We start from the raw sequence: 27459 nt of genomic DNA, 5'->3' as shown, positions 1-27459 counted from the left end.
TATATAGGAATAGGACATTTCTATTTAAACAATTTAACCCAATTTTTTTTGTGATCAGATCATTTTAAGATACTAAACTCCGAGAAGGTTTTCAGTCCAATGATCCAGTGAGCGAATTCATTCAAACAATCAGTCCAAAAAATTAAAAATAAAACGGTTATATGATTATATCAGAGACTGCAGAGAGCATAGATATGTACGTTGCGTTTTCAGCGAATCCAGCCGTAGGCAGGATTTTATTAGCACTGAGGTACAAATTTTGAGGTAGTTCGGGGGCATGGTCTCCCAAGAACATTTTTATTTCTCTGATCCACATTATGTGCATTTTAAGACATTTGAACCCCCAAATAATTGATAAGAAATAGCTCTAAAACCATGTCAGTGGGAAGATAATTTGTCAATACCGGCTCTCTCCTTATTTCCATCACTCAGTCTCCTTATCTTGCCATGTCTCTTCCCTTGCTAAAGCTGAGAAGCTGAGCGTTGACTGATAGTCTTTTCATTTTCGTTTGTGTCAGTAAAGAAAGTAAACATAGGGTCAACTGATATAGCCTATAGGCTGTTTTATTAATCATTTTCTTAGACAAGTTCATTTGCTGATGGCTACTGTTGCACTATACACATACTATTCACTCTGAATTCTGTAAAAAAAAAAAATAATAATAATAATGGGTGCTTTAGTGTGCATACTGTATATTTATGAATTATATTGAATTATGACACCTTATGTGTAAACCTCATTTGGTTATTTGGTGTCCTTTTTTGGAAAGACACCTAAATTTATCTTGAAATAAGCTTGCAGAAATTGTGGTTTTGTTAGAATCACCCTACAATCTGATGATATACTTGATAAATGATGTGTATACTTAATTGCATGATCAGTGTGCTATATATTTAATTGGACAAAAATCTAATTGAAAATTGTAATCTATCTATAGTAATTGCAAAATTTCTGAAACTAGTGATGCATTATACTGTATATAGAAATTTTGAAATGTATTGGTAACAGTCAATATTGAATTTAAATGAGTAGATATTAAATATTTACTGTATTTGAACATGCTCATTTTCCTTATTTTTTACATTTATATTACAGTGCTTTGCCATTTATACAATACTGCTTACAGTTAAAGTTAATCTTAATGAACACTAATACTTTATTAACATTGTTATATGTAATCTGTTGAAAATCTCAAAATCAATATTCATTTTTAAATAAATGTCCTAAATTCAGAACTATTAATTTCAATTTTTAGCGTTTTATTGTGAATTTATTTCGAAAAATAGAATGGAATTTCAATGTTTGCCATTTATCAGTTATTGGCCGTGATATTAAAATAATTATCAGTTATGTGCATTGGTCAGAAATATTAATGTCAGCGCATCCCAATAACATTATTTATAAACATGACTTTACACAATATTTACTTGTATATAAGTAAATAATATATACATTTTCATTGCATCATAGTGGAATAATGTTGATAAATGGGGATGGTAACTGTACCCATCCTCGCTTAATCATTTTTCTTTGCATTGCAACCAATCTTTCTGCTCTTTTCTATCTTTCCTATTCCTCTTTCTCCATCCCTCCTGATGTGCATGTGAGCAGGCTGCTCTCCTTAATTCTATTTCTGTGTATCTCATGGGGAAGTGCACAAAGCATCTGGAATTTTCCCTTCATCCCCTCCCTCTCTTTAGTTCCCTGTTTTCCTCCTCTTTCCATACATGGATCTGGCTCTGCTATTCCTGCTTCGCCCTCCCCCATATCCATTGCTACTCTTCACAATGCCTGGTGCAGCCCGTGCTGTGTTACATCCATGTCTTTTATTCATGAATATAAATGAGTGGCATTTACTGTACAGAACATGAAATAGATCAAGGGGAAGTTTAGGAGTGACATTGTAGATCCAATTTACACATCTGAGATAATAGACTGGATTACAGCAGTGACGTCATGGAAGGTTAAGACAACCAGGGCCGGGTTTCCCAATAACGATGTATCTTAGCTCTAAAGAGTGTGTTCTACGAGCGAAGTTACGATCACTCGCAGCAATTCCACGTGCGTTTCCCAAAAATGTACTTAACATGAACGCGCGAGAACGAGCTCTAAGTGCTACTTAAGAGTCGCTGTCCATTTGCGAAGTTCTGAAATATAACCTTATATGGAATCGTTTCCTCTGAACGTTTCACCTAATAATTGTCATCTGATGTGGATTAGCAATCAAAACACATCTAGGCTATATAAAGCAACTACCTACAGGCTGAGGCACTGATAAAATGGCTGAACGAAAAAAACACACAAAAAGATACATTTCAAAAAGACGAAATAAATATCCTCATTTAATTCAGATGTGTAATTATAATTTTTTAGTTTGTTACCTGCCCTCATAAAAAAAAAAAAAAAAATCCAGTGATCATAAAGTCAGTTTCCACAAAAATATTAAGCAGCAGAACTGTTTTTTTTTAATCAACATTGATAATAATGAGAATATTAAAATTAAAATAATAATAAAAAGTGTACAATAAAGTACAATCAAAACCTTATAGTATTATCACAATGCACTTGAATAAAGTTAAAGGTGTAATCTGCCGGTTGTCCTGTAGGTGACCTCATAACTCTGTTCTCTTACGATACACTTAGAGCTTTACGATTACTCCAGACCACTCGTAGATCTACGATCATTTTCAAGTGCTACTTAAGTTACGATGCTTTTGGGAAACAGACCTTAATATTAAGATCACTCGTACAATCGTTTTTACGATCAACTTAGGCTTACGATGCTTTTGGGAAACGCAGACCAGGTAATGAACACCTAAAGCTTCTGATGATAAAACACTCCCACACAAGACAGATTGTGGGCAAGACTTTGCAGAGATAAATATAACATGGACAGAAAGTTGAAAGACTGTGGAAGTTTTATTATAATTTTGTGTACCCAGGAAGAAAAAGAAGACATTAAAGCAGTTGGTTATTCTAGTTTTTCCATTAAAAAAAAAACACTAAACAAAACTGAAAAATACTATTCTAATACAAATACTAACATACTAATACTATATACAAATTTCTATCTATATATTTAATCTCATATTTTAGAAATATGTATATTTATTCATGTATTGACACTACCATTCAAAAGTTTGGGGTTATTTTTATTTTTTTATTAGAAAGTAAGTGTTCTCTATATATATTTTTTGTTATTTTTTTGCTATTCAGCAAGGATGCATTATATTGATCAAATAAATACTGTTGAACATTCTATTTATCAAGGAATAGTGAAAATATATTGTATCATGGTTTCCACAATAAAATGAAGCAGCACAACTGTTTATTGACAGTTAGATTGATAGAATATTAGAATTAGAATGATTTCTGAAGGATCATGTGCACTGTCATCCTCAATAAACCCGTCTCCGGTGTGTTGCCTCCAATCCTTCGAATATTGCAATATAATATCTAATATGACCTCTGACCTAGCCTAGAAATCTAGACGCACCCTAACGCAGCAAATCTAATTTGCCGCGAGTGTAGTCTAGCAACTCTCGGTAGACCTGCGAGCTGGAAAAACCAAACTCTAGTCAGGCCAATCACATCGTGTATAGAGTCGGTGGGTGGGCTTAACATAATGGACGCATGCTACTCGTAAACAAAGAAGCTGGCGAACGGCGGCCTTTCGAATGGGCTTTGGCCGCGACTCTGGAAGACTTTGAGTTAAGCTTTTCTTTGAGGAAAGAACAAAGAACGGCACTGAAGTCCTTCTTAAAGGAAGATGTGTTCGGAGTTTTGCCGACCGGATACGGCGGAAGTTTAATCCATCAACTAGCTCCGCTTCACTTTGCTCTCTGGTTGGTTGTAGCGCTATCCAATTGCGTGCAGAGGGAATTTGAAAGACAACCGTTTGTCCCGCCCCTCGGATTGAGCCCTGCCAATGGTGAGTTCCCAGACCCAACATCTTGATGCGGGTCTGGCTTGTCAGGCTACCTCTGAACTGTAAAGTTGCCAGAATAATAATCATACGCTGTTTGTTAATTGGCCAGAGGAGAACTGACACCCCGACTGAGCCTGGTTTCTCCCAAGGTTTAGTTTTCTCCATTAGGCCACCTGATGGGGTTTTGGTTTTCTCCGGAGCGGCTGTACAGCCGAATACAATTCTGTTGCTTTTTTTTCCTGTTTAACACTGTGAAGCTGCTTTGAAACAATCTGCATTGTAAAAAGCGCTATATAAATAAAATTGACTTGACTTGACTGTAATAAACAATACATACAAAAACAAATAATTTCTTGCCATAAAAAAACAATGACGTGTAATTAAAATATGGGTAAAACACCTGTGAAAAATCAATACAGAATTCCTTCATGTTAAAACAGTACATTTGACTGTATTTTTACAGGCTTTTCTTAGAGTGTGACACTAAAGATGCTAAAAATTCAGCTTTGCAATCTAAAGGACATTTTAAAATATTACATTTATATAATTGTAATAATATTTCAGAATATTTTTTTCTGATGCAGCACTGGTGAGCAAACGGTAGCTCAAGCCTTAGAGCATAACGCTTGCAATGTCAAGGTCATGGGTTCCATTCCCAAGGAATGCATGAACTGATTATATGTGTAGCTTGGATGCGATGTAAATCAAAAGCGTCTGTCAAATGCATAAACATAAATAAGAGGTTTATTTCCAAGACAAAAAAAAAAAAAAGCTTACCAACCCCAAACTGATTGTTCCATCGGTTGCGGTATATATTTCAGCCTCTTTTGCTTTTCAATTATTTTTTTTATGTCCAGTTTCTTAGTGAGAGAAGGGTACTCCTTTTCATCCACAACTTTCCTCTTATTTCCCTAGCATTTTCCTTTTATTTTCACTGCCATGGCTTTTTGTTTCTTTCATCAACATTCTTCAGGCTCATTGAGCACTTTGATGTGCTGTGTGGCTTGTGAGAAGCTTGTTCTCCGCTCTATTAGTTGACAGTTTTGAGACTTTTCCAGTGGTTCTTTCAGTGTTCCCAAATCTCAAGGGACTCAGACAGAAATCTGACCTGATGGCAGACATAATGAGCTCAGTTCCCATCTAAAAACAACACAAAATATACCAATAACCGCAAATTTGCTCATTCCACACTGTGATGTGCATGACAGTTAGTTTAAGGGGAAATGTTTCTTACAGTGCACTGCTATTGTATTGGATGTATTGTATTGTCCCACTTAATATTAAGTGAATTGGTTATCAAAATACTAAAGAGATTATAATGTTTCTATCTCTTTTCTTCAGCTCCTCGGACAAACTTTGCAGCAGAGAATGGTGAGTGACTTTTTCAGTGTTCACTATACAAAAAAATGGTGTAAAGGTTTTTGTTTTAAAATAAAAACATGCCCTGCTTTTGGATTTAACAAAGTCAGGGATTAGTATTGGAGGAGGAAATAAATTAAACGTTGTAGTTAAGTTTTATAATAGTCAATGCATTATTATTATATACACAAGATTGTGGAACCTAGCCATCCTTGAGTCAAAATGCTGGATGCTCATATCTTATTGGCAAGATATAAACTTCTCATAATGTTTTGGCAAGGCTTTTAACCCCGGGGGGAATGTATATATTGTAGATTTGCTTTGGAAAAAAGTGTCTGCATAAAATAACCGATAAATATTTGCAGTGTAGACAACACAGATTCTGGCCTGGTTACTAGCGCCCTCTACTGTGCACTAATGGACAAGGCAGTCAAAATCCTATACTGAGATTATTTTACACATTCATGTTTATTGTTTGTTGTTTTTGAAGACTACATAGCCAAGTCAGCCTCTTTGCCAGGGTATGGCAGGAATGGATTGCACAGGGTAAGTTGACATTTTGTAACTATAACAAATGCCTTTTGTTTTTTTAACATTATATCTGTATTAATGTTCAGTAACTGGATGGACAGATATCTTAAACCCTTAGCCACTGTTTGTTTGCCTGTTTGTTTTCCAGCCACAAAGCGCAGACTATTATCAGTATGACAGTGGCAGTGAAGTCAACTGGGGAATCAGAGGTAAGTTATGGAGTTTTTTTAATGATGATTTTGCTGGCATATTTCGGAGTATAATTATTATATGACTTTAAAAGTTTATTTTTCTTTCTTTCCCAACAGAATACAAGGTAAGAAAGATGGTTTAACATAACCAGAGGATTAAAGAGGGCCCTGAGAGACACTAAAGACACCTCTGAAAGTGAGAGGAAAGTCTGTTGTAAGTGAGAGGAAAAGGAGGTCCACCAATGCACTCTGCTCTGAAACATTAGCCCACTGTCGACTCCAGAGGAAAGTCAGTCTAATGAACCCTTATGGGTCAAAGCAACGTCCTGCTGGTCAAAGTATGTGGAAACTAGAGGATGGAGAAATTAGTGCTTCCAGGTCATAAGGCCACTGTATAATTCCCCAGCTGGCTCTTAGTGACTTGGAGACTGCAGGGGCCATGGAGAGGGCACGGGTTTGTCTGACCCCTTTGCTCTTGGTTGGTCAGGAACTATATTGTTCTGCTTGGTGCCACTTCCTGTCTCGGTTACAGCTACTGTGCCAGAGGCCCTGTGATTTCCTTTCACTGTTGTAAGTGAGAGGAAAAGGAGGTCCACCAATGCAGTCTGCTCTGAGAACAATGCTTAGTTAGCTTTCCATTACCAATCTATGAGATAATCTTAGAATATTAGCTGATTCTTTAAAGTTCATAATAAATTGCATTGCTAACTTTCGTTACAGATCTACCCATACGAAGCACTTCTTGTGACCACTAGGGGGCGGAACAGGTTGCCAAAGGATGTAGACCGGGCCAGATTGGAGGTAAACTAAAACAGTTTATTTGTAATAACTTTATTTGTAATATTAATTTATAAACTATATATTTTATGAATACACTACTGTTCAAAGTTTGGCGTCAGTAAGAAATTAAGGAGACATTAAAAGAACATGCCACTTTTTTTGAAAATAGGCTCATTTTCCAACTCCCCTAGAGTTAAACAGTTGAGTTTTACCGTTTTCGATTCCATTCAGACGATGTCCAGGTCTGGCGGTAGCACTTTTAGCATAGCTTAGCATAGATCATTGAATCTGATTAGACCGTTAGCATCTCGCTCAAAAAAATGACCAAAGAGTTTCAATATTTTTCCTATTTAAAACTTGACTCTTCTGTAGTTGTATCGTGTACTTTTCATTTCCCATCGGTCTTAGCACACGATGTAACTGTGTGTGAAAGTTTAACAATATATAATGATTGCTTCAAAATTTAATACATGGACGACTAGAAGGACATAGGGAGTGATGAGTTTCCTTTTCATTTTAGCGGCATCTTTCCCCTGAGGAGTTCTATCAAGTTTTTGGGATGACGATGGTAGAGTTTGACCGTCTGGCACTGTGGAAAAGGAATGAGATGAAGAAACAAGCCCGGCTGTTCTAGCGTTCCTGTCCCACACACACACACACACACACACACACACACACACACAGAGAGACCTGAATACCTGTTCCAGTCTAACTAAACAAACACATCCTGTGTCTCAGACATAATAGTCATGCCTGGACTGTACCTACAAATTGTGCAACTGTCCTTTGTGACAGAGGTATATAAATGATCAGACAGGCTAGGATACCTGACAAAGAAAGAAAAATGAACAGAATGGTGGGAACATTTTGGTTTTTACTTGCGTGTAAAGTGGTTCTCATTTTCTTTCTGAATGACAAAAATAAGGAATCAGGAATTATAAGGATTTAGAATTTTGCCTTATGTTCTCTATTAATTTAAGCACCAGCAAAGTGAGTGAAAAGAATGTAAATATGATTAATACAACTATATTGAGAGTGGATGAATCGTCTGACATCATCCATTAAGTACATTATTAGGTAATATTTAATTGTAAAGGTTATAAAATAATATTTTTCAGTTCTTTTATTTGACTATCATACTACATAAGCTTAGTTGGGCTGAAATAAGCTATGATTTGCTTGACAATGAATACCAAAGTCTGACTGTTATTTGTGAAGTTAGCAGATGAAATTGAGCACTACGGTGCTGTACTTTGTTCAGGTCATTTCCAAGGGGTAACAAATACTGAATGTACACTTTTCTCACAAGAAGACTTTAGGATTATTTGATTAATTATGATGAAACATGCATTGTATATTGTGATGGTAGAAAAAAATATGGCTTGTGTTTGATACAGATGATAAAGACAAAACATACTGTAGTAGGAAAGAATTATGGTGCAATGTTTTTCTCTTTTCACTTTCTCCCCAGGTTTTTGCTCTTTAAAAAAAAAGAAGAGATCTGTTGTTTAGGTTAGGGCAGTTTACTTTCATTACTCCTGCTAGGATGGATCAGGAAATGCTGTGATACATAAGTGGGTTTATTATATTTTTGAGTCATGTCAGGGAGAATATGTCACCTAATTTGATGATAAAATGAATGCAGAGGGAGTAAACATAGATTGTATGGCCAATGAAAGGAATAACATGTTCACACTCGTGTTGTTTGATGGAAATATACATTACCACACCATTGAAGCAAGTGACAAATAACAAACTGTAACCTTGATTAGGACCTAACAGTGACCATTGGGTCTTAAATGCCAAGGGATACTGACAGTAGTTTTGTACCTCACTGACAAACAGGTGAAACCATCATGTTTTCTGCCTTTGTGTGTAGTGTTTACAACCTGTTTGCCCAATAGATTGTTATGAAGTGTTCTATTAATTTCAAAGTGAAGGAAGAGAGCTAGAGTATAACCATATTTTTGATTCTCTTTTTTAATCACTACTGCTACCTTGCTAACTTTATTTATCTGTCAGTTTCAACAGACTATGTACATCTTATATTGCAATAAAAGTTTGTTTTCTTGTGTAAAACTGGTGTTCTTTTTGTGATGGGTGGCAACAGTAGCAAAGAGGGCAGCACTAGGACCCAGCAGGATAATGGAGGGAAGTCGGTCTCTGTTACTTCATTGAGAATCTTTCAATGCAGTGTCTGTCATTTAAGTAGCATACATAACATCGATGGGTGCACGGGCTGCAGTGCGTTTCCAACACGTCAAGGAGTTCTGTTTGATTATTCTGATATGGAAATAAACAACAAACGTGAGTAAAATGACAGCATTGTTCAATAATAATACAAAAATTATTGCATAAAAGTTTGTTTACCTAAACTAACCCAGCCCACTAGACTAGTTTAATAAAGTTTACGCCATGGACAGCCTCTGTTGTTGCACACAGACCATTATCAATGTTTTAACAGCGCAAATAAACCATCTAACATTTGTTATTGAATGTGCAAGCACAAAAAGCATCCCTGTTTCCATAGCGTTTGAGACATGAACGAATCGTTCTTTTGAGTCGGATCTTTTTGATGAATCGCGGTGGTCGAGTCAGCAGTTCAGTGACTATATTTTTCAATCGGATTTGTACAGTTCGTGATAGTCGGGGATCTAAAAAATAAAGCTATTTTGAGTGAACCGAGAATTCTACTTATGTGCGAAAAAATAAGTTAGCCTACAAAATACTAGCTACTTTGTATCCTATGACATATATGGGTTATGACAATTGGGTTGAATGACTATGTTTTTTAAATAAACAGCAAATGTTCCTACATGTTACGATAACGTCTTGGTATAAAGGCTGAATCTGTTTTTGAACCGATTCGTTGAAACGAATTGGACAAAAGAACCGATTCGCCCATCCCCTACAATCTTATACCTAAAGATATCTGTAGCCTACATCATCAAACTCTGGCTTTGAGCAGCTGTTGTATCTCTCATAATGTTTCTCATCATTTATGTTCCACAAGAATCTACTGTTTTCAACTTAATGTTGATCTATTTCATACAGACCCTCAACTTCAAACGTTCAGTAGAAAATACACCTGGAACATAAGCCTTCAGTTGGTGGCATAGTGATTCAGAGGCTTGTAGCAAGGTTTAGTTTTCAATTTCTCTTGGAGCAGAGCTCTCAGATCTTTACTCTTGCCTCTTTGTTTATAATAAGTGAAGTCTCTTTATAAGGAGCTGTGTTCTAACAGGACCCCTATTGTGAGGCGGTAGTTTTTTTCTCTTGATCTCCTGAAAGTCCTACTGTTTTGATAGTTGCTGTTTTGGCATGGTGCAAGAATATGAGAAATGTTTTTTGCTTGTGGCGTTGGCTCTTGTATTGTTTCCCTCCTCACTGACACAATGAGATGAATCCTGCTGGCTCTCTCAAAACAAACCGGCTGCGTCTGGTCAGGCAGTGGTCCGGAGACACAGATTGCTGTACATGTTTTTTTGTACAGTTCCACCCCAAAATGCTGCTCCCTGCAAAGTTAAATCCAAGTCATCCGCCTAGAAAAGACTGAGTTTACACAACATATCGGAGATAAAAGGAAAGATTAGTAGGTCGCATGTTCGAATCACAGCCTTGTTAATGAATCCAAAAAAGGTAAAACACAATTGCGAAAGATATCATGAGTTATTTTTTGAGAAGTAGAGTTAATAACACAAACTGTAGGTGACGCTAAGAGCAAATGCATTTATTTGATCCTTTTGCATGCCACTGTCTTTGGTTTCCATTCTCAACATGCACATTCACTTCCCCATAAAGGGAAAAACTCTCTTAAATCATGACACATTTCCTTAGCCATCTGGGATTGTGTATAGGATCATAAAACGCACAACTTTACACACTTAAAAACAGGGACAACTACCAGGTAAACACATGCTAGTAATTACAGGGCAGGAGCAGAGCACCTCAGTTTGCGCTCAAACAACTCTTCTCTACCACTTTCTCCTGAGATATTGAGTCCATCACCTAAACCAGCAGTATTTCTTTTTTCCACCTTCTTAGGTTAGGTTTCCACAGGTGTATTTCAGAACCACCTGCCTCATTTGTTTGCAGAAAATGCGAAGGCCGTGTCATCGGTTACTGTTACTGTTTACAAGATACAGTGAAGTTCTTCCTCGTTCCCTGCCAGATTCCTGATCTATCAGAATGTGAGTGTTTACACAAACCCAAGGGATGGAGGAAAGAAAAAAAAATACATCCAGCAGGCATCCCCTTCGGAACAAGCATGTTGTTTCTGTCACTATTTTTACCCATGTTGCTGAATGTCTCCTCGGTGTGTGGGAATGTTAAGACCATTATGTTGTTGTTATGAGGTTCATTTGGACATATTAATTTGGTTTTAAATGGATAGTTCAGCCAGTAAAATAACAATTATGTCCTCATTTATTCACCCTTATGTCGATACGTACCTGTATTGACTCACTTTCGTCTGTAGAACACAATATTTCCTTGTCTATACAATGTGGGTCCAACTTTTTGGTCCCTACTGACTCTCAATGTATGAACAAAAACAGTCAAAACATTCTACAAAAATATCCTCATTTCTGATCAGCAGAAGAAAGAAAGTTATAGAGGTTGAGGGCGAACTATCCTTTTTAGGCCACTTTAATTTGAGATTAAGATAAAGATGTTTCTGTGACTTTTTGAAAACTCCCAGTTTTCACATTTTATTGATGTGGTCAGTTGGGTTCACTTATTAGATTGTTGGCATTTTTAACTGGTTAAATCATTTGCTCTAATGTGAATCATTAAACTTTGGATGGTTCTGAGAGTAGACTGTGTGTGAACAGAGAATAAGATGCTTCAAGCCAGAGAATCAGGTAGGCGTGAAGGGGACTCTACCTCTCCCCATTGACTCTTTGAGTATGTGGGATTGTCTCTTCATGTAAGACGCTGCACTGAATCATGATTATTGTTTCCTTCAGACTGTGAGCATGTGGAAGAGCTTAGGAGTGTCAAGAACAAAGATCATTTGTCTTGTAAATCTTATAATGAAACATGAATTTGCACTACCGAGTTCTTGAGATCAGCAAAATGAATAGCAACAGTGTTTTCTTGTTCATGCAGAATCTGCAAGCCTGGTCTGGCCTTGATTGTTGTATGTCACGGTTGCAAGTCGGTACAAAGCAACCTGTTCCCTCTGGCTTATGGGAATTCCGCTTTTGTATAAATACATGGATATGGGTAAGCAGGATTTAGTGCAATAATGTGATCGTCTGTCAGCCGTCATCTTCAACTTGAGCCCTGACAGGGGAAATGCACAGCATGCATGCTTTTGTGATTACAGAGTTTACTTGGCTTAGAAACATCTTTGTTTGCTCTGACCGTTTTACGTCTCGGACCACCCATTCAATCTTTCCAATGACAACTCAACCTGGACTGGACTGAAATGGACTAGACAATGCACACCCACCAGACTCACATGCATCATAACGAAAGCGTTTAACAAGTTCTGCGTCAGTATTTAAGGTTTTTAACAAGTCTCCGGTGAATCATAGTGCAGGTTGCGCTAACTGATTCTCATGGTGAACTTGTGAACTGTTTGACAGCACTAGGAAACTTTTTTCACACCACATGCTATGGTCTCATCTGGCAATGAAGTGAGATTTCAGTAAGTGTTGTGTGGCATAGTAGTGGTTGTAAAGGTTGTGGGTTTGAACTCTCTTTGGCACACAATCGTGCCTTTGAGCAATGTAGATAACCTCAGGTTGTTCAAGGTGGTCTGTCTATGTTATGAGTGTACTACAAGTCGCTTTGGATTAAAGCTAAGTACTCAGTATGCTGTGGAAGTTGGCAATGCACTTTTAAGTTTTCTGCCCATACTGTATTTGTATATGTGCACATACAGGTGCAGATGGTGTTGGCGTGACAAGCTTGATTTATCTACCTAGTTCAGAGAGAATGACTATTAATCAAAGCAGAGTAACATAGTAGCGATCTACAAAACCTGATTTGTAGCTTGTGGATCTGAAGCTAAATCTTGCTGACTGTGTTACAGTAAATTAATCGTTTTTTTATGGATTTGCTTTTTGCTTACTTAGAAATTTGCATTGATACAAATTAGGGCTGTTCTAAAACTAAGTGAGCTGCCTTCCTGTCTACTGCCTAGTGCCTACATTTCATAAGTGACTTATGAATGGTCTAAATAGGCAACAATCTACTCAAATAGCGCCACTTATCTAAAGCACATGGAGACTTGCCACGCAATTGAATTTAATAGTTGTTAGAGTTGTGAACTTGTGCTGATTAATATTTATGTGGAAATTGATACATTTTTTTAATGATTTTTTGATTAATATAAACTTCACAAGATTTATTTGAAATAGATTTTTTAACAATGTCTTTCCTGTCACTTTTGATCAATGTAATATGTCCTTGTTGTATAAAAGTAATAATTTATTTAAACAAAAAAATCTTACTGACCCCAAACCTTTGAACAGTACTGTAAACTAGAATGTACATTACCTGAAGAAAAATGTGAGTGGTGCTTGCAATGGGAAAACTTGGCACTCTGTTGCTAGAGTGTTTCTGTGGTTTCTAGGATGTTTTGAGTGGTTGCTAGGGAGTTGCTAGGCAGTTACTAGGGTGTTCTGGCCTATTGCTAGGTGGTTGCTACGGTGTTATGGTTGGTTGCTATGGCATTTCTAGGTGGTTGCTAGGGTGTTCTGGGTGGTTGCTATTAGGGCTGAACGATATATCGTTATCGTATCTATATCTAGATATGAACTTTCAAGATATTACTATCGAAAAAAGCAATGATATAGATATAGATTATAACGATATAGATTTCCCCTCTCCGCTCGCCCTGCATACAACTCTGGCAGTCACAACAAACATCAGTTTTACGAGTGCCCTTGAATGCCCCGCTAAAGCCAGCGCGCTCGCACTACAGGGACTTGAGAGGGGGGCGGCGTTTCCATGGTGACACGTCATTGCTTGTCACGTGACACACCGCAGCAGCAACAGCGCTGAATGAATGATGATCTGCTTTTGTCATTTTTTCCTTTTTTATTCAGAATATTCACAAATGTGTTAGCTATGGCATGAAATATCTGATATTTTGATTGTCAAACACATGCAAGTGGAAGTATATTGTTGTTTAAACACCTTTATAACGATCGCGTTAGTTGAGCTGTATGCACGATGGGCGCCGCCGTGTATGCTGCCTTCACGTGCTCTCGGAATTATCGTAAATATGAGTTTCCTAGGTAAACATTGCACATGAACGCCCTCACATTTTGAAACTTGAATGCAATGCGCTCGTAATCACGATTTTAGAAGTCGGAATCATCAAATTTCCGATAGCACGTGAAGGCAGCATTAGTTTGTGCCGCAGACGCAGTTCAGAGAATCGGATCTGTTGGATTTACAACCTCTATGTTTACAACACGTGAATTCATCCACTTCTCCCGAAATACTTAAAAGTAAGTGGCTGGTGAACTGGGAATAGAATAGAGTAAACATTGAAGTTACTTACAATGTGTATATGATATGAATAAAACGTGTCGAATTATAATGGAAATGATTATTATTACCTCTTCCATAGACATCAGTGTGTATTTTACAAACTCTAAATGTATTGTTTTTTAGTACTTATGTGAATTTATATGTTTGAAACCTAAAATAAACAGTATGTGGTTGAAAACACTGAAAAGTTGTGATATATGACAGCTCTGAGCGCGCCTGTCTCTGTTGATCATCCGCTCCAGGGACCAGCCTAGACTGATTACACCTGATTAAAAACAATACATTTTCTGACACAAATTTTTGAAATGTAGGCTTAAATCAAACACATTTTAATTCAGATTCTGGTTTTCACTGAACACATAGTCATATCGTATTGTATCGATATCGAGATATCTGGCATGAAAATCGAGATATGAAATTTTGTCCATAATATCGTTCAGCCCTAGTTGCTATGGTGTTGCTAGGCTTTTGTTAATTGTCACAGGTCATTACTATGGAGTTTTTATAGAGTTCTTAGCATGTTCTTAGCCTGATTTAGCACTAATCTCTATAAGCATGTAGCTATTCACTGCTAGCATGTGTAGCATGTTGGAAGTCCTGTTTGCTAGCATGAGTCAAAAGAGATATAGGTCTTGCTGAAATATTGCTAGGGTGCTCTAATGGTTGCTAGGGCGTGGCTAGACAGATAGCAGGTTAAAGTAACTCCGTGTCTACAACCGACGCGGTGCGACACGACAAAAGACAATAGAACCCATTATAATCAGTGATGTTGTGTACACTGGATATGGTGTGACACAATGCGACAAATCCCAGACAGTAAACTGATGCCTCGTTCTATTTATAACGTACTGACACGAAGGACAAATGCTTTGCAATGGATGCTTTGTCGCATCCAGTGTAGACAGCTTTTAGCTGTTGCAGCACGGCGCAATGCGACGCGTCAACAGTCGCGTCCAGTGTAGACACTGTGTAATAGACTGGATGTCTGCCCAAATCAAAGAGCTAAACTTGCGTGTCTCTATGACCTTCTAATTAATTTATATTCCTCTCATCTATTTTTCAATGCAAGTCTATGGGGGAGTTGCTAGGGTGTGGCTATGAAGATTTTAGGTCCATTACTTATTGACTGCTTAATGAGTCAAATGAGTGTGTGTGTGTGTGTGTGTGTGTGTGTGTGTGTGTGTGTGTGTGTGTGTGTGTGTGTGTGTGTGTGTGTGTGTGAGTGAAAATGGCAGTTTCAAATTCAAAATTCTGAACATTCCGCCAATATAAGTCAATGGAATTTGTTGGCTCGCTTTTCGTCTGCTGTGCGGACATTGTAAGTCTGATAATTTATAAAAGATAGAGCACACCTCTCCTCAATGAGCTCGTCCATTTCACACCTTATTAATGGGACTATGACAAAAACGGTGCGGGACTAGTTATGCGTTAAAAAAATTGTGGAAGAAGAATATGTATGACGAACGCACAGTAACAATAGTGATGCTTTGCCGGATACTAGATACTTGTATTATTGGTCTAGTTGTGCTTATTTCTCATTTCTACAAATTGAGATTAGCATCATTTGAAATTGTCTTCGAGTCAGAACAAGGGTGTGCATTTAATAAACAACTGTATATTAAAACGCTGCCTCTGCAGCTCACTGGATTTTGAAGCAGAGCAATGGTGTCAGTGCTCCACCCAAGCCTCTCAGCTCTGTCTGCCTGTTGACAGATAGGGAGAGGTGAGAGGTCAGGGTTTTGCCCTGACTCTTGGAAGTCCTCCCTTTTTCTCTGATATTTTGTGCATACCCAGACACACACGCGCACACACATTCACTCCAATTAATATATCCTCCATGAAGATTAGACAATGCAGCCAGTCTTTCAGTGGCCACAATAGTTCAGATGCCTGCACAGTCTTAATAGTGTCAGCGAAACACTACATCTTTTTACTGTGGAAAAAAATGAGGGCTGAAATAAGGCATAGCTGCAGAGTGAAATCATGGGGGCTTTTGGGGCGATAAGCAATATGAATTAGGCTGGCAGGCCTGAAGGCATTCTTTGTATTGGAGATGGGCTGACTCACCCTCTTCGTGCCATATGGTGAGGGTTTGGTGTCCGGGCTTTTTCTTGAGAGCTGACCTTCACAACCAGGCTGTATTAAAGTCAGCGGCTCTCCTTTCCACATCCTATCCACTCCTGACCCCTGCAGCTCACCCCGCGGTGCTTTTCTGTACTAGTGTGAGTTCCACCACCTGCCTAACTCATTTACTCGCTTCTTCCACTCACTGTTTGTGCCAGGTCTCCATGGCTCAGATGACCTCAGATGGGCTATTGGGGGATTTCCCTCTGCTCTTTTTCTCCGGCTGATATTAAACAGAGGCACAGACGTTAATAAAAAGAGATTAGACACTCTGACCACAATTGTGACCAGATTTCAAACCTCAAGTTGCTGCTACTTTGTTGGCGACAATGTAAGAGGACTTCATGCGGAAACAGATGCTGAGGCCTCAGGATTATTATCTTGACTCTCCTTTTCCATCATGACCCTATAGACACCTCATCTGCTCCTGTTTCGGGCCCGCTTACTCTCAAACCAGATAGTAGATAGTGGTGAGTGATTTGATATCAGTACTGCATTCACTCAGTAGAGCATGCAGTGCAGAATCAGAGAGCACAGTTTTAAAGGGGAAATCTGTGGAGAATTTTTCACCTCAAACTTTTAATACATAATTTTATATAATGTTTTACTGCAGAATTACTGTCCCGTTTTTAATTAGTTTTTTCAACATATTTCTCTGTTCAGTTCATGTCTTAGTGTTCTTTGTTAATAGACATTTCCGGGTTTCTCAGAGCGGAAGTCGTCATAGTTGGGTTAACTATTGTAGTTGTGAATGAGAGAATACATAAAATGTTTTTTTTGTGTACCCATTTGCTCAAATAGCAAGAGAAAAACTCCTCAATAGTGATTTTACAACTTTCAAAAGGAGGGAAAAAATCGAGTGAGATTGATAACGGCAGTCAAAAGAGAGAAATATGTACATTTTTACCATCAATCCCATAGATTGTGTGGCTGTAGAAACACTCTCACAGCAGCGGTAACTTTTTTTTTTTTGATGCAAAAGTAATAAAATACAAGGTATTACAGTTATAAATGTACATACATTAAAAAAAAAAGAAAATTCAACAAACTTTTTCAAAAATTTACGATATTGATGACCGTTAAAACTTGTCATCACAGTCTGTGAAAAGGGTCTATCATCTAGGTTTATTATTTCTCCTCCGTCCCCTGCTTGTTTGTTTCCTTGGTTACAAATATAATTAGTGTCTTTAGTTCAGGTGTGTCTTGTTAATTAGTCTCGTTTGCTATGTATATAAGCCCTTAGTTTCAGTCTGTTTTTTGTTTTGCTTTGATGTTGTTTAGTGCGTGTATGTAGTGTGGTTGAGTTGAGTGTTCAGTTTTCGCCAAGTTGTCTCCAAGTTTGAGTCTACAATTAAAAGACTGTTTTGCGCTTCACTACTGCCACACCTACCGTGACAATTACATGTATTAAATATAATATTTTATACGGTAACACTTTATTTTAGTGTCCTTGTTACATATATTACATGTTCTTGCCATAGTAAGTACAGTGAATTATGCATAATTACAGCTAACCCTCAACCAAACCTTAATCCTACACTAACCCTATAGTAAGTACATGTTGTCAATTAATATTACTCAGTACTTAAATATATAATTACACTGTAACAATGACGCATTAAAATAAAGTGTAACCTTTATAACTTAATAAGTAAACTTATATCATTGCTAAATCTACTACTTTTTTAAATTTATTTTAATGATCAACCACATTATTATATTAACAGTTATCCCCCCCCCCCACATATAATAATGTGGTTGATCATTTTAATTTGCTCAAGCTTTAGATCAATGGTTCTCAATTTTTTTGGCTCGTCCATTGTCCAACACGATACTCAAATGACTATATTAAAGAACATGCAGCTTTTGAAAAACAAAGACAATAGTTGGTCGGGGGGAAAGAAATAATTTTTTTTTTTTTTTGGACATTTATAATTTACATACAATTTTGATTATTTTTAATATATCAATAATCATATATTAATTTAAATAATTTTAAGCCACCCTGTGGTCCCCTAGTGTGACCCGGTTGAAAACCCACTGCTTTAGTTGCCCCTTAATTTTTTTTATAAATAGTCTGAGTGAAATAGTGAGTGAGATTTGGAGTATATGAAACACTTTTGCTTCAGTAAAACAAGGACAGTACACATCCTATTTTCCATGATATATGGCCTTATGTGTACCTCTCATGCTTACACAGTACAAAACATACACAAATAGAGGCCTGGCACTGAGGACCCCCAGGCAAAGAGGTTTATAAAGAGGAGCGAAGGGGAGTGTTAACATAAAAGCTTCCTGCTCCCCACCGAGCCAAAACCTTGCCTTCAAAGCTAGTTAATGCTTAAACAGGTGAGTGGGAGTTTCAGGGTCCATAACTCTGCGGCTGTGTGTAGATACAAGAAGCACTGTGACCTGAGGGAGGGCCCGGCCTAATGGCCAACTCCCCCCTGCTTCCTTCAAGCAGCAGCCAAACCCCATCACTGGAGCAGGGGTCATTAACCACAGCGACTCCCCCTACAAAGCACTGCAGCATTAAAGATGGGCTCTCATGTTTTGCCTCTCTCTATTTATTTTACTTAGTGTCCTCAATGAGTGTTTTGAAGGCTCTGAAGTGTGCAAGATTGTTTTTCTTGAAACTATTTATCCAAGAACGTGCTTTAGTGTGAACTGGCCAGGGGGGTCTGGTGTTAATGTCACTGTATATGATATACAATAATTGCATTTTGACATAGCTGGTCTTTGAACGAAACAGAAGTGTTTATGTGTGAGCTAGGGCTGTGCAATTAATCGAATTTCGATTTCGATTTCGATTTTGCCTCCCAACGATCACCAAAATAGTACAATCGAGAAAAAACGATTATTTTGCCTTGCGTTCTGAATGAAACGCGCATGCGCTCAGCCGCCCCTCCCGAAGCCACAAACTTTCTCAGATCGGGAGTCTCGTGTGCATATCATCCGCTGGAATTTAAAAACTCGGCGCGAGTAAAGATGGCAGAAGGAGGGCAGTTACAGCAGCGTTTGGTGAGCAAAAAAGGCAAAACCAACTCCGTTGTCTGGGAACAGTTTGGCTTCGAGGAATCAGACGACGAGCAGAAACGTGCTAAGATTTTCTACATGGTAGTGGCTGCAACGCAAGGGAACATCACGAATTTGTTTAACCACTTGAAAATTAAACAGAGTTACCTATGACAATCTAATAAAGAAACAAAAACTGACGAGAGCAGGGGTGCCGTGTAAACGTCCTTTTTCCCCTCATATTTTTCAAATAATTCTCTCTTTGTAAACTTTGTTCAATGCATGCGAGTGCTGCCGTATGTTTGAATATGACCAGTCGTTTTCACCGTCATCACCCGTGTTTAGTGCCAGAAGACGTGAATGAGAAGCCGCGCGCAGTGAGAAAATGTATCTCTGTGCTCATCTGAGAGCGCGCACACGTCTCACAGCGCGCAAATATGCCTTAAGTGAACTTTATACAGTCGATAAAGACGACGCATATCCGATCCGGATTGAATAGCTTTTGTAAGTTTAATAGGATTCATCTTTAATTTATGCACTCAAATATGCAATGTTATTTTACATTTGAGACATTTCTGTACCTGAAAACTAAGGTTAGACGTACCTGAAAAGCATATCTAGCCGAACCATATTGTTGATCTTATTTATTTGTGATTATCATTTTTACATGAATACTTTTATACTTTGATTTGAATATATGTTATATTATTTATTTTAATAGTTCAAAAAGTACAACAAATGTTACAATTTCAATTGAATTGTTGAAAGGTGTATTTTTAATAAATACAACACATTCCCAAAGTCATGTGAAATAATCGTGTTACATAATCGTGATTTCAATATTGACCAAAATAATCGTGATTATGATTTTTTCCATAATCGAGCAGCCCTAGTGTGAGCTATCTAGCTAGAAAAATACATTAAGGGGGATACTGTTCAAAACAAGAGGTTGTGAGTAAAGGAATTCAGTTTCCTTCAAATGGATATCAGCTTTGTGTGTGTGTGTGTGTGTGTGTGTGTGTGTGTGTGTGTGTGTGTGTGTGTGTGTGTGTGTGTGTGTGTGTGTGTGTGTGTGTGTGTGTGTGTGTGTGTGCGCATGCTGCTTCATTTTATGATAACCTAAAGCATGTTCTCATCTATCATAAAGCAGCAGGAGTGACACGTAATTTCCCTTTTTCCACACAAATGTGCACAGGCTTTAAGACAGTATATGAGTCAGATCTCCTAGAGAATTATAGGCTAAGCTGTTCCACATGTTCACCTGCTACTTCTCTGCAGTCTCTCAGTGTGTGTGTGTGTGTGTGTTTGTCTGTGTGTGTGCAGTGGTAAGTAGCAGGATTTGTTATTCAGTTCTATGTTATCATATATTTCAGATATGGGTAGTTAAAGAGAGGGTCACACAAAAATGGAAATTCTGTCATTATTTCCTCACCCTCATATCATTCCAAACCTGTGTGACTTTTTTTTTTTGTGGAACATAAAAGATGATGTTAATTTTTTTTCATACATTGGAAGTCAGTGTACGGTGGCCCAGTAGTGCACAACACAACGCAATATAAAAAGCAAACATAAGTTCAAAACACAACGAAAACAAGCCACAGAGGGACCTGCCATGGGAGGTCGTCCAGCAGGTCGATCATGTCAGATGAGAACCAAACCCTGGTTGGCCACCGGGGTGCTACTAGGAGAAGGCTGACGCCCTCCCGGTGGGCAGAGCAATCGGGGGAATTACCCTTGCCTCGACAGGATGTCTGCTCCCTGGTTTTGGTCCCCGGGGATGTACATCGCCCTGAGGGACGACAGTTTCCACTGGGACCACAGGAGGACCTGGTGTGCCAGTCTGCATAGAGGGTGTGACTTCAGGCCCCCCTGATGATTCAGATACGATACTACAGACGTATTGTCGGATCGTATCAGGACATGGTGGCCGCGGAGGTCCGGGAAAAAGCTCCTCAGAGCTTTGTAGACTGCCAGCATCTCCAGGCAGTTGATGTGCCAGGAGGAATGCCAGGTCACCCACAGACCTCTGGCAAAGCGGCCTTCCATAACCGCGCCCCAGCCAGAGAGGGAGGCATCTGTTGAAACGGTTTTCCGGCAACAGGATGCTCCCAACACTGGCCCCTGGGACAGGAACCAAGGTTTCTTCCACTTGACGAGGGAACGAAGGCATCTGCGCGTTACCCTGATCATACGGAAAGGATTTCCCCTGGGGGAAAACCCCTTGGTCCTCAGCCACCACTGGAGGGATCTCATGTGGAGCAGGCCGAACGGTATTACATTGGATGCTGCTGCCATGAGACCCAGCTGTCTCTGGAACTGCTTCACAGTGAGGCTGCGGCCTAGCTTCACTCTGGAGACCATCGCCAGTATGGACTCGAAACGCGCGGGGGACAACTCTGCCCGCATCGTCGTCGAGTCCCATACGACGGGAACACAGCATCGATTCCCCGAGAGCTCCAGGGAGAAAACGACCTCAGTCGATCTACCCCGTGGGGGACAGCTCTCAGCGGTCCTGCCGCAGCTAGGTCCGCTTGGAAGCCTTCTTGGCCTGAATGACGTCCCTCAAGTCGCCCTTCGGCTGAGAAGGCTTCTTGCGAGAGCGCTGTCCCTTTTTGCCAAGCTCCCTCGGGAGGGGCGCAGGAGGCGACACTCTGCTTCTGCACCTCATGGTGCGAGGAGCTGGATGACGGTCCAGGCTGCCCACTTGAGGCAGCCTTCGCCGAGGAGCCAAAGCGGCGAGGGATGAACCGCTGGAAGGCAGCCGACTGCTTCTTCGCCTCCTGAAACCTCTCAACGACGGTATCCACCGCGCCGCCGAAGAGGCCTGAAGGTGAAATCGGGGCATCAAGGAGAAAGTGTTTCTCCTTCTCCCTGATCCCCGACAGGTTGAGCCAAAGGTGTCTCTCAATGCACACCAAACCAGCCATGGAGCGGCCGATGGCTCGGGCCGTCTCCTTGGTTATGCGGAGAGACAAGTCGGTCGCCTTCCGGAGTTCGGTGATATCCTCCGGGGAGGATCCCTCGCCCTCATCAAGCTCCTTGAGGAGGTCGGCTTGGTATGCCTGCAGTACCGCCATGGTGTGCAGGCAACCAGCAGCGCGACCCGCTGCTCTATAAGCCCTGCCGACCAACCTGGATGTATCGCGGCAAGGCTAAGTGGGCAGCGTCGGGGCCTTCAGCGATGCGGCGGCCCCAGTTGAGAGGTGGCTCGCGAGCGCCTCTTCAATCCGCGGCAGCGCCGCATAACCCGACTCAGCCGCCCCCAGCACATTGGCAAAATTCGAGCACTGGGGGAGTAAACGGGCTATTATTAGATTATTAGATAAACGGGCTGAGAAGGGTCTTTCCCATGACTTACACAACTCATTGTTAAAAATAATAAAAATAAATCATAAAAATAATCAATTCATGTAATAATTTAAAATCAATATGTCATTAACTCATCTTTAAATTGCACTTTTTTATTGTAAAGGTTAATGAATAAATTTACAGACGAAGAAAAGAAATTTAAAATGGTATATAAATTAATTTTTAAATGTATGTTTAATTGTCAATTTGAAAAGTGATAATAATAATAATAATAATTAAAGCTGCAAGCAGCGATGAAAGGGCCCTCGCACCCATGCCACCGGTGTCACCCGGTGGCTTTAGGAAAACAGAGCACGGTCACTCATTTGTATTTTGTATTTATGACTATAACTAAATTTTGGTGTGTAAGAGGTCTTCAGGCCAGGGCACCTATCAAACGTGAAGGGAAGAACGGAAGGCCCCGGCCCGGAGGCTGAACATGACGCCTGAAAAAGCATTAATTCAGCTTAGAAGGCGGCTGGATGTCCACGTGGGTTATCACCTCCACCAGCTCCTCCAAAGTGGGTGTGTGGAGTGGCGAAAGCTCCACATCACCGGCCTCGACACCCATAGCTTCTGACTCCTCGGAGTCAGATAGCCTGAGGATCGGATCCTCTGCCTCGCGGGAAGAAGCCTCGGCTTCCGCACGAGGCGGGAGGATATCTGAATCATCAGACGAGGATGAGGAAGATGCCTCTGCAGTCCTCAATCCCGTTGACAGATCCATCTGCAAGCCCCACAATCTACGACGCCGCGCTGCCTCAGCAGATGCAGGCCCAGATCCGCGAGGCCGGCTGGCCTCATTGAACATGGCCAGCCGCGAGCGCAGTACCCTCAGTGGCAGCCTTTCACAATCACCGCAGGCTGCTCCCTCGAGAGCCACAAAGCTGATGCGTGTCCGTGCCCGTAAAGAAACGCGGACACGGAGGCACACACTGCTTGAAATGTTCGCTCGCCATTATAACAAAGAAATGCTAGTGAAAACAACATTGGTAGACAAACAACACCAAATAAGACTCACAAACACAGAGTGCTAACGCTGAAGAGCAGAAAGCTATCTGTGTTGTGTGCCGATGTCACTTTGTATCTTCCGGGTATGCCGCCACATACTACGCTATGATGCAACCCCAATCAGGATTGGACTTATTTAATTCATTCTTCAGACGCGTTACGCTGGGGGCATTACCCCAAATGTGTCCCCAAAAAGTTCCCTCGAAGGGGAACAACCTATAATGCCTTTCATCAGTAAAGCCCCTGCCACACTCTTCCACATTTTTTTTATTTGACTGAATATGACAGAAACAGTTTAGTATGTGTTAACAAATGTCTGTGTGTGTGCGACTGTAACATTTGACAAGCACTGTAACTTTTTTTATAACAGGCTCTGTAATTCGTGGCATGCACCCAAATATGTACTTCCAACCATGGTGTCCCAACAGACCAGAGGCGTCTCATGCAAACATCAATATTCCAAGGTGTCCAAACAAATGAGGTTTTGTGTTTGTTATCTCTCATTGTGGGAATTCTAGTATGACATCATCAGTATATGTGTGCACGAACTCGCTCCCTTCCCCTGTGGAGCTTTGGACACTGATGATCCGAGTATGCCTGGAATTCTGAGGGAGATTTTTATTGCTGAATGTGGTTAGGAGAGGATTGCTGAGTTGTCACTCCATCTAGGCACCCTGATGTTAGTATCAATTCAGATAAGATTGTTCACTCCTTCACCTTTATGACTCACAGCGATGTCTAGATGTACTTTACATTCCAGTGACAGTCTGTCTGATGTTATGAATTCTTATGTTATGAACAGGAATGGATAGATTTCATGATTCAGATTTGAGACATCACAGTACATATCTACTCTGAGTCAATTTTCGTACACGCAAGGTGCCACATCAGAACGGTGGGGGCAAATAAAACATCCTGAAGCAGCGCAAACATCTGTTGCACCACAGGATATCCATATTTGATAACAGCTGGGTGATTTGTGTTGGAAGGGCCTCCCCTGCTATTGCCTTTGTGTCATCTTACAAGCTATATTAGAGAGGGAATGAAAGGCCTTCTCGTAATGCCCTCCAACATATGTTATTTATTATGGAACAATTGTAACTGTTGCAGTTTTGTTGTTGTATTCCTGCATCTACTGTATATGTTGGCGGATGTATTTACAACCAGATTTGTGTTTTCAGTGTGACAGTAAGGGCTCCACGTGAGTGTCTTTGGAAAGGTCAAAGGTCAGAGTGCTTCATCACTGTATTGTTGTCTCTTGTATCTCAGCCAGACAACCGTCTGCAGAGTTCAGGCAAACCTTGTCACTGGGTGTTAGCAATGATCTGATCTACTCTGACTCTGGTCATCAGTATAAAAGTGAAAGCCAAATAATCTTGTTTCTGATTGAAATCTTGTTTCTATCCCAAACAGAAATAAGATTATTTTTCTCACCCCACTGGCAGATAATTTAGCTTGTTTTAAACAAAAACTCACTTAATTTAGATTTGCTTTCCCCAGAAAACAAGAAAAAATATCTTATGTCATTTTACTTATCTAGTAAATGCATCTTGATTTAAGTATTTTTAGGTATTTGGACTGGAAACAAGAAAAAAATACTAAATAAGAAGAGCATTTTCTACAGTGCGCAGTAAGCTACCATAGCACTCAAATTATAACACATTATTACAAGCTTACCATTGTGAATCGGGATAAGGTAATGAGATACTGTTTTGAACTCTGGCTGGTTATGTACTTGCTCAAATTTATTTTGGATAATTTTTAACCAAAAAAGTTACAGACTGCAGCTTTAACAAGAGTAACATGCAAAAAACAAATTTTTATAGGGTATAAATAGGCTACTCTAAATGTACAATTATTCTTATATAGTATAACTGACCGAAAGCTTCAGTGATAATAAAAGGAGAACTCTTTACTTATTTTCTGTGTGATTTGTGGACTGAAAAGCTTTCTGTACAACGCTGTTTGATTTGATATTTGTGTTTTTTAACATAATTCTGCTCTGAATTCATCCCACTAGATCTCGCTGCGAAGTTATTCATTTTGTGTCGAATTCAAACGCTTTCTCACTGGATCTCCCAGCACTGTGTAGTAGATCGAGATCGGCACTCAACCTGTTCTAAACCCGCGCTGCACTGTCTATTATTGGTCCGAGCTGATAAACGGTCCGCGCTGCGCAGGACCGAATGCAATGATTGGATTAATATTTTTTGGCCTTGAGAATTCCACGTAAGATATTTGTAAAAAAAAATTTATAAATAAATAAATAAATATATATATATATATATTTAGACCACTTCTATTATTGATTGCTATCAGAATATGAAGAGTTTCAACCAGAATAATAAAAAGTGTAAATAAAAAAAATTGCCTATACCCTACCTTTTAAAGGTTGTTTAATAAAAACTCCAGTCTTCAGTGTCACACACTCTCAGAAAAAAAAGGTAGCCTACATTGGCGGTACAGTTTTGTTTCTTGGGGAACAAAACGTTTAACTGTACCTTTAACGGTACTCAATTGGTCCTTAGGGTACAATTATACCATTGTTTTCCTCTACTTAGAGGTACAAAAATATACACTTAAGGGTACCACCCCAGTGATGGCCACTTGTACCTTCAAAGGTACAATTTTCTTATTTCTTTTTTTTTCTTTTTTTTAAGAGTGCATGATCATTTTAGAAATCTGTATGTGGTTTCAGTCATCAGAATGATATATTGTGACCTTCGTGTTTATACCTTCATTTAGCACTGACCAATTAATACCGGGTGGAAACAGGGTCATAGTAGTATTGATGCTTGCCTTTGCAAAAATGTAAATGCTGAGAAGGATCATTAGTACAGACAGCTGAATCAACAGAACTATAATGAACACACTTGAGTATAATAATTGTGGTTTGAATGTATCATCTGATAACTTAAATCACAGATGAATGGTTACTCTTGTTTCAGCCGTCTTTTATCTCTAGTGCCAGGCTGTCTAGCAACAGGTCTGCAAAGTTTAACTAGACAAACCTTCAGCATCTCATCTGTCTCGCAAGACGTAACATGCCCTCAGGAACCGTCAACTGGGAAATGGACAGAAAAGTGTCCGCTTTCAGTGCAGAGGAGATAGAACTGCTGATACGGCCTGCTTATCTCTGTGTTTTTTTTTAAGAAGGCGCATGTGTGTTTGAGTGGGTTTTGTGCTATTCAGCGTGTCAGATCCTGCCGAGTGGTCTTAGGTTTTGCCCGTGGCTTTGAGTAACGTCACTGTGAACATGTGCTGATGTGTGTCTGTGCATGTCAGCACCCGACTCCTCTCTGGATGGGTGAACACAATGAAGAGAACTAGACTCCCATCTCTTCACTTGAGCACACTGGCAGAATGGCTCTTTTGTGTGTAACTACAGTCTCTACAGGCACTGTAACATAGGGAGTAGAAACACTCTGTTCACTTAGAAGAGACTGCAGGCAGACAGAGCAGATCAACCGATACAAATCAGTGTCTCTTAAGGATCAAAAGGCAGGTTTTTTATGTTACAATACTTTTGTCTATCCCAGTTTAACTTGCTTTAAAAATCATAAAAATAATCAATTCATGTAATAATTTAAAATCAATATGTCATTAACTCATCTTTAAATTGCACTTTTTATTGTAAAGGTTAATGAATAAATAAACAGACG

The 27459-nt window shown here is 39.5% G+C and overlaps 2 protein-coding genes across 3 annotated transcripts in view; both read left to right on the top strand.

The window, feature by feature from the left end:
• Positions 1–8865, top strand: part of ablim3 (actin binding LIM protein family, member 3) — a 65916-nt gene extending 57051 nt beyond the window's left edge. The window contains exons 11-16 of the mRNA XM_079839263.1: positions 5271–5300; positions 5779–5834; positions 5968–6028; positions 6128–6135; positions 6731–6811; positions 7311–8865. Of these exons, the coding sequence (XP_079695389.1) occupies positions 5271–5300; positions 5779–5834; positions 5968–6028; positions 6128–6135; positions 6731–6811; positions 7311–7424 (350 nt within the window). The 3' untranslated portion in view covers positions 7425–8865. The remainder of the gene's footprint in view (positions 1–5270; positions 5301–5778; positions 5835–5967; positions 6029–6127; positions 6136–6730; positions 6812–7310) is intronic.
• A 123-nt stretch (positions 8866–8988) lies between these two features.
• The window catches only part of afap1l1a (actin filament associated protein 1-like 1a), a gene marked incomplete at its 5' end in the record, with an annotated part of 38087 nt that continues 19616 nt past the window's right edge, over positions 8989–27459 (top strand). For both annotated transcript variants that reach the window (XM_079838825.1, XM_079838824.1), the window contains one exon: positions 8989–9097. In XM_079838825.1, the coding sequence (XP_079694951.1) occupies positions 9079–9097 (19 nt within the window). The remainder of the gene's footprint in view (positions 9098–27459) is intronic.

The sequence above is a fragment of the Gobio gobio genome (assembly GCF_949357685.1).
Source record: "Gobio gobio genome assembly, chromosome: 16".
NCBI classification, from domain to species: domain Eukaryota; kingdom Metazoa; phylum Chordata; class Actinopteri; order Cypriniformes; family Gobionidae; genus Gobio; species Gobio gobio.
The sequence above is the reverse complement of the archived record's forward strand: the minus strand, read 5'-3'. Positions and strand labels throughout refer to the sequence as shown.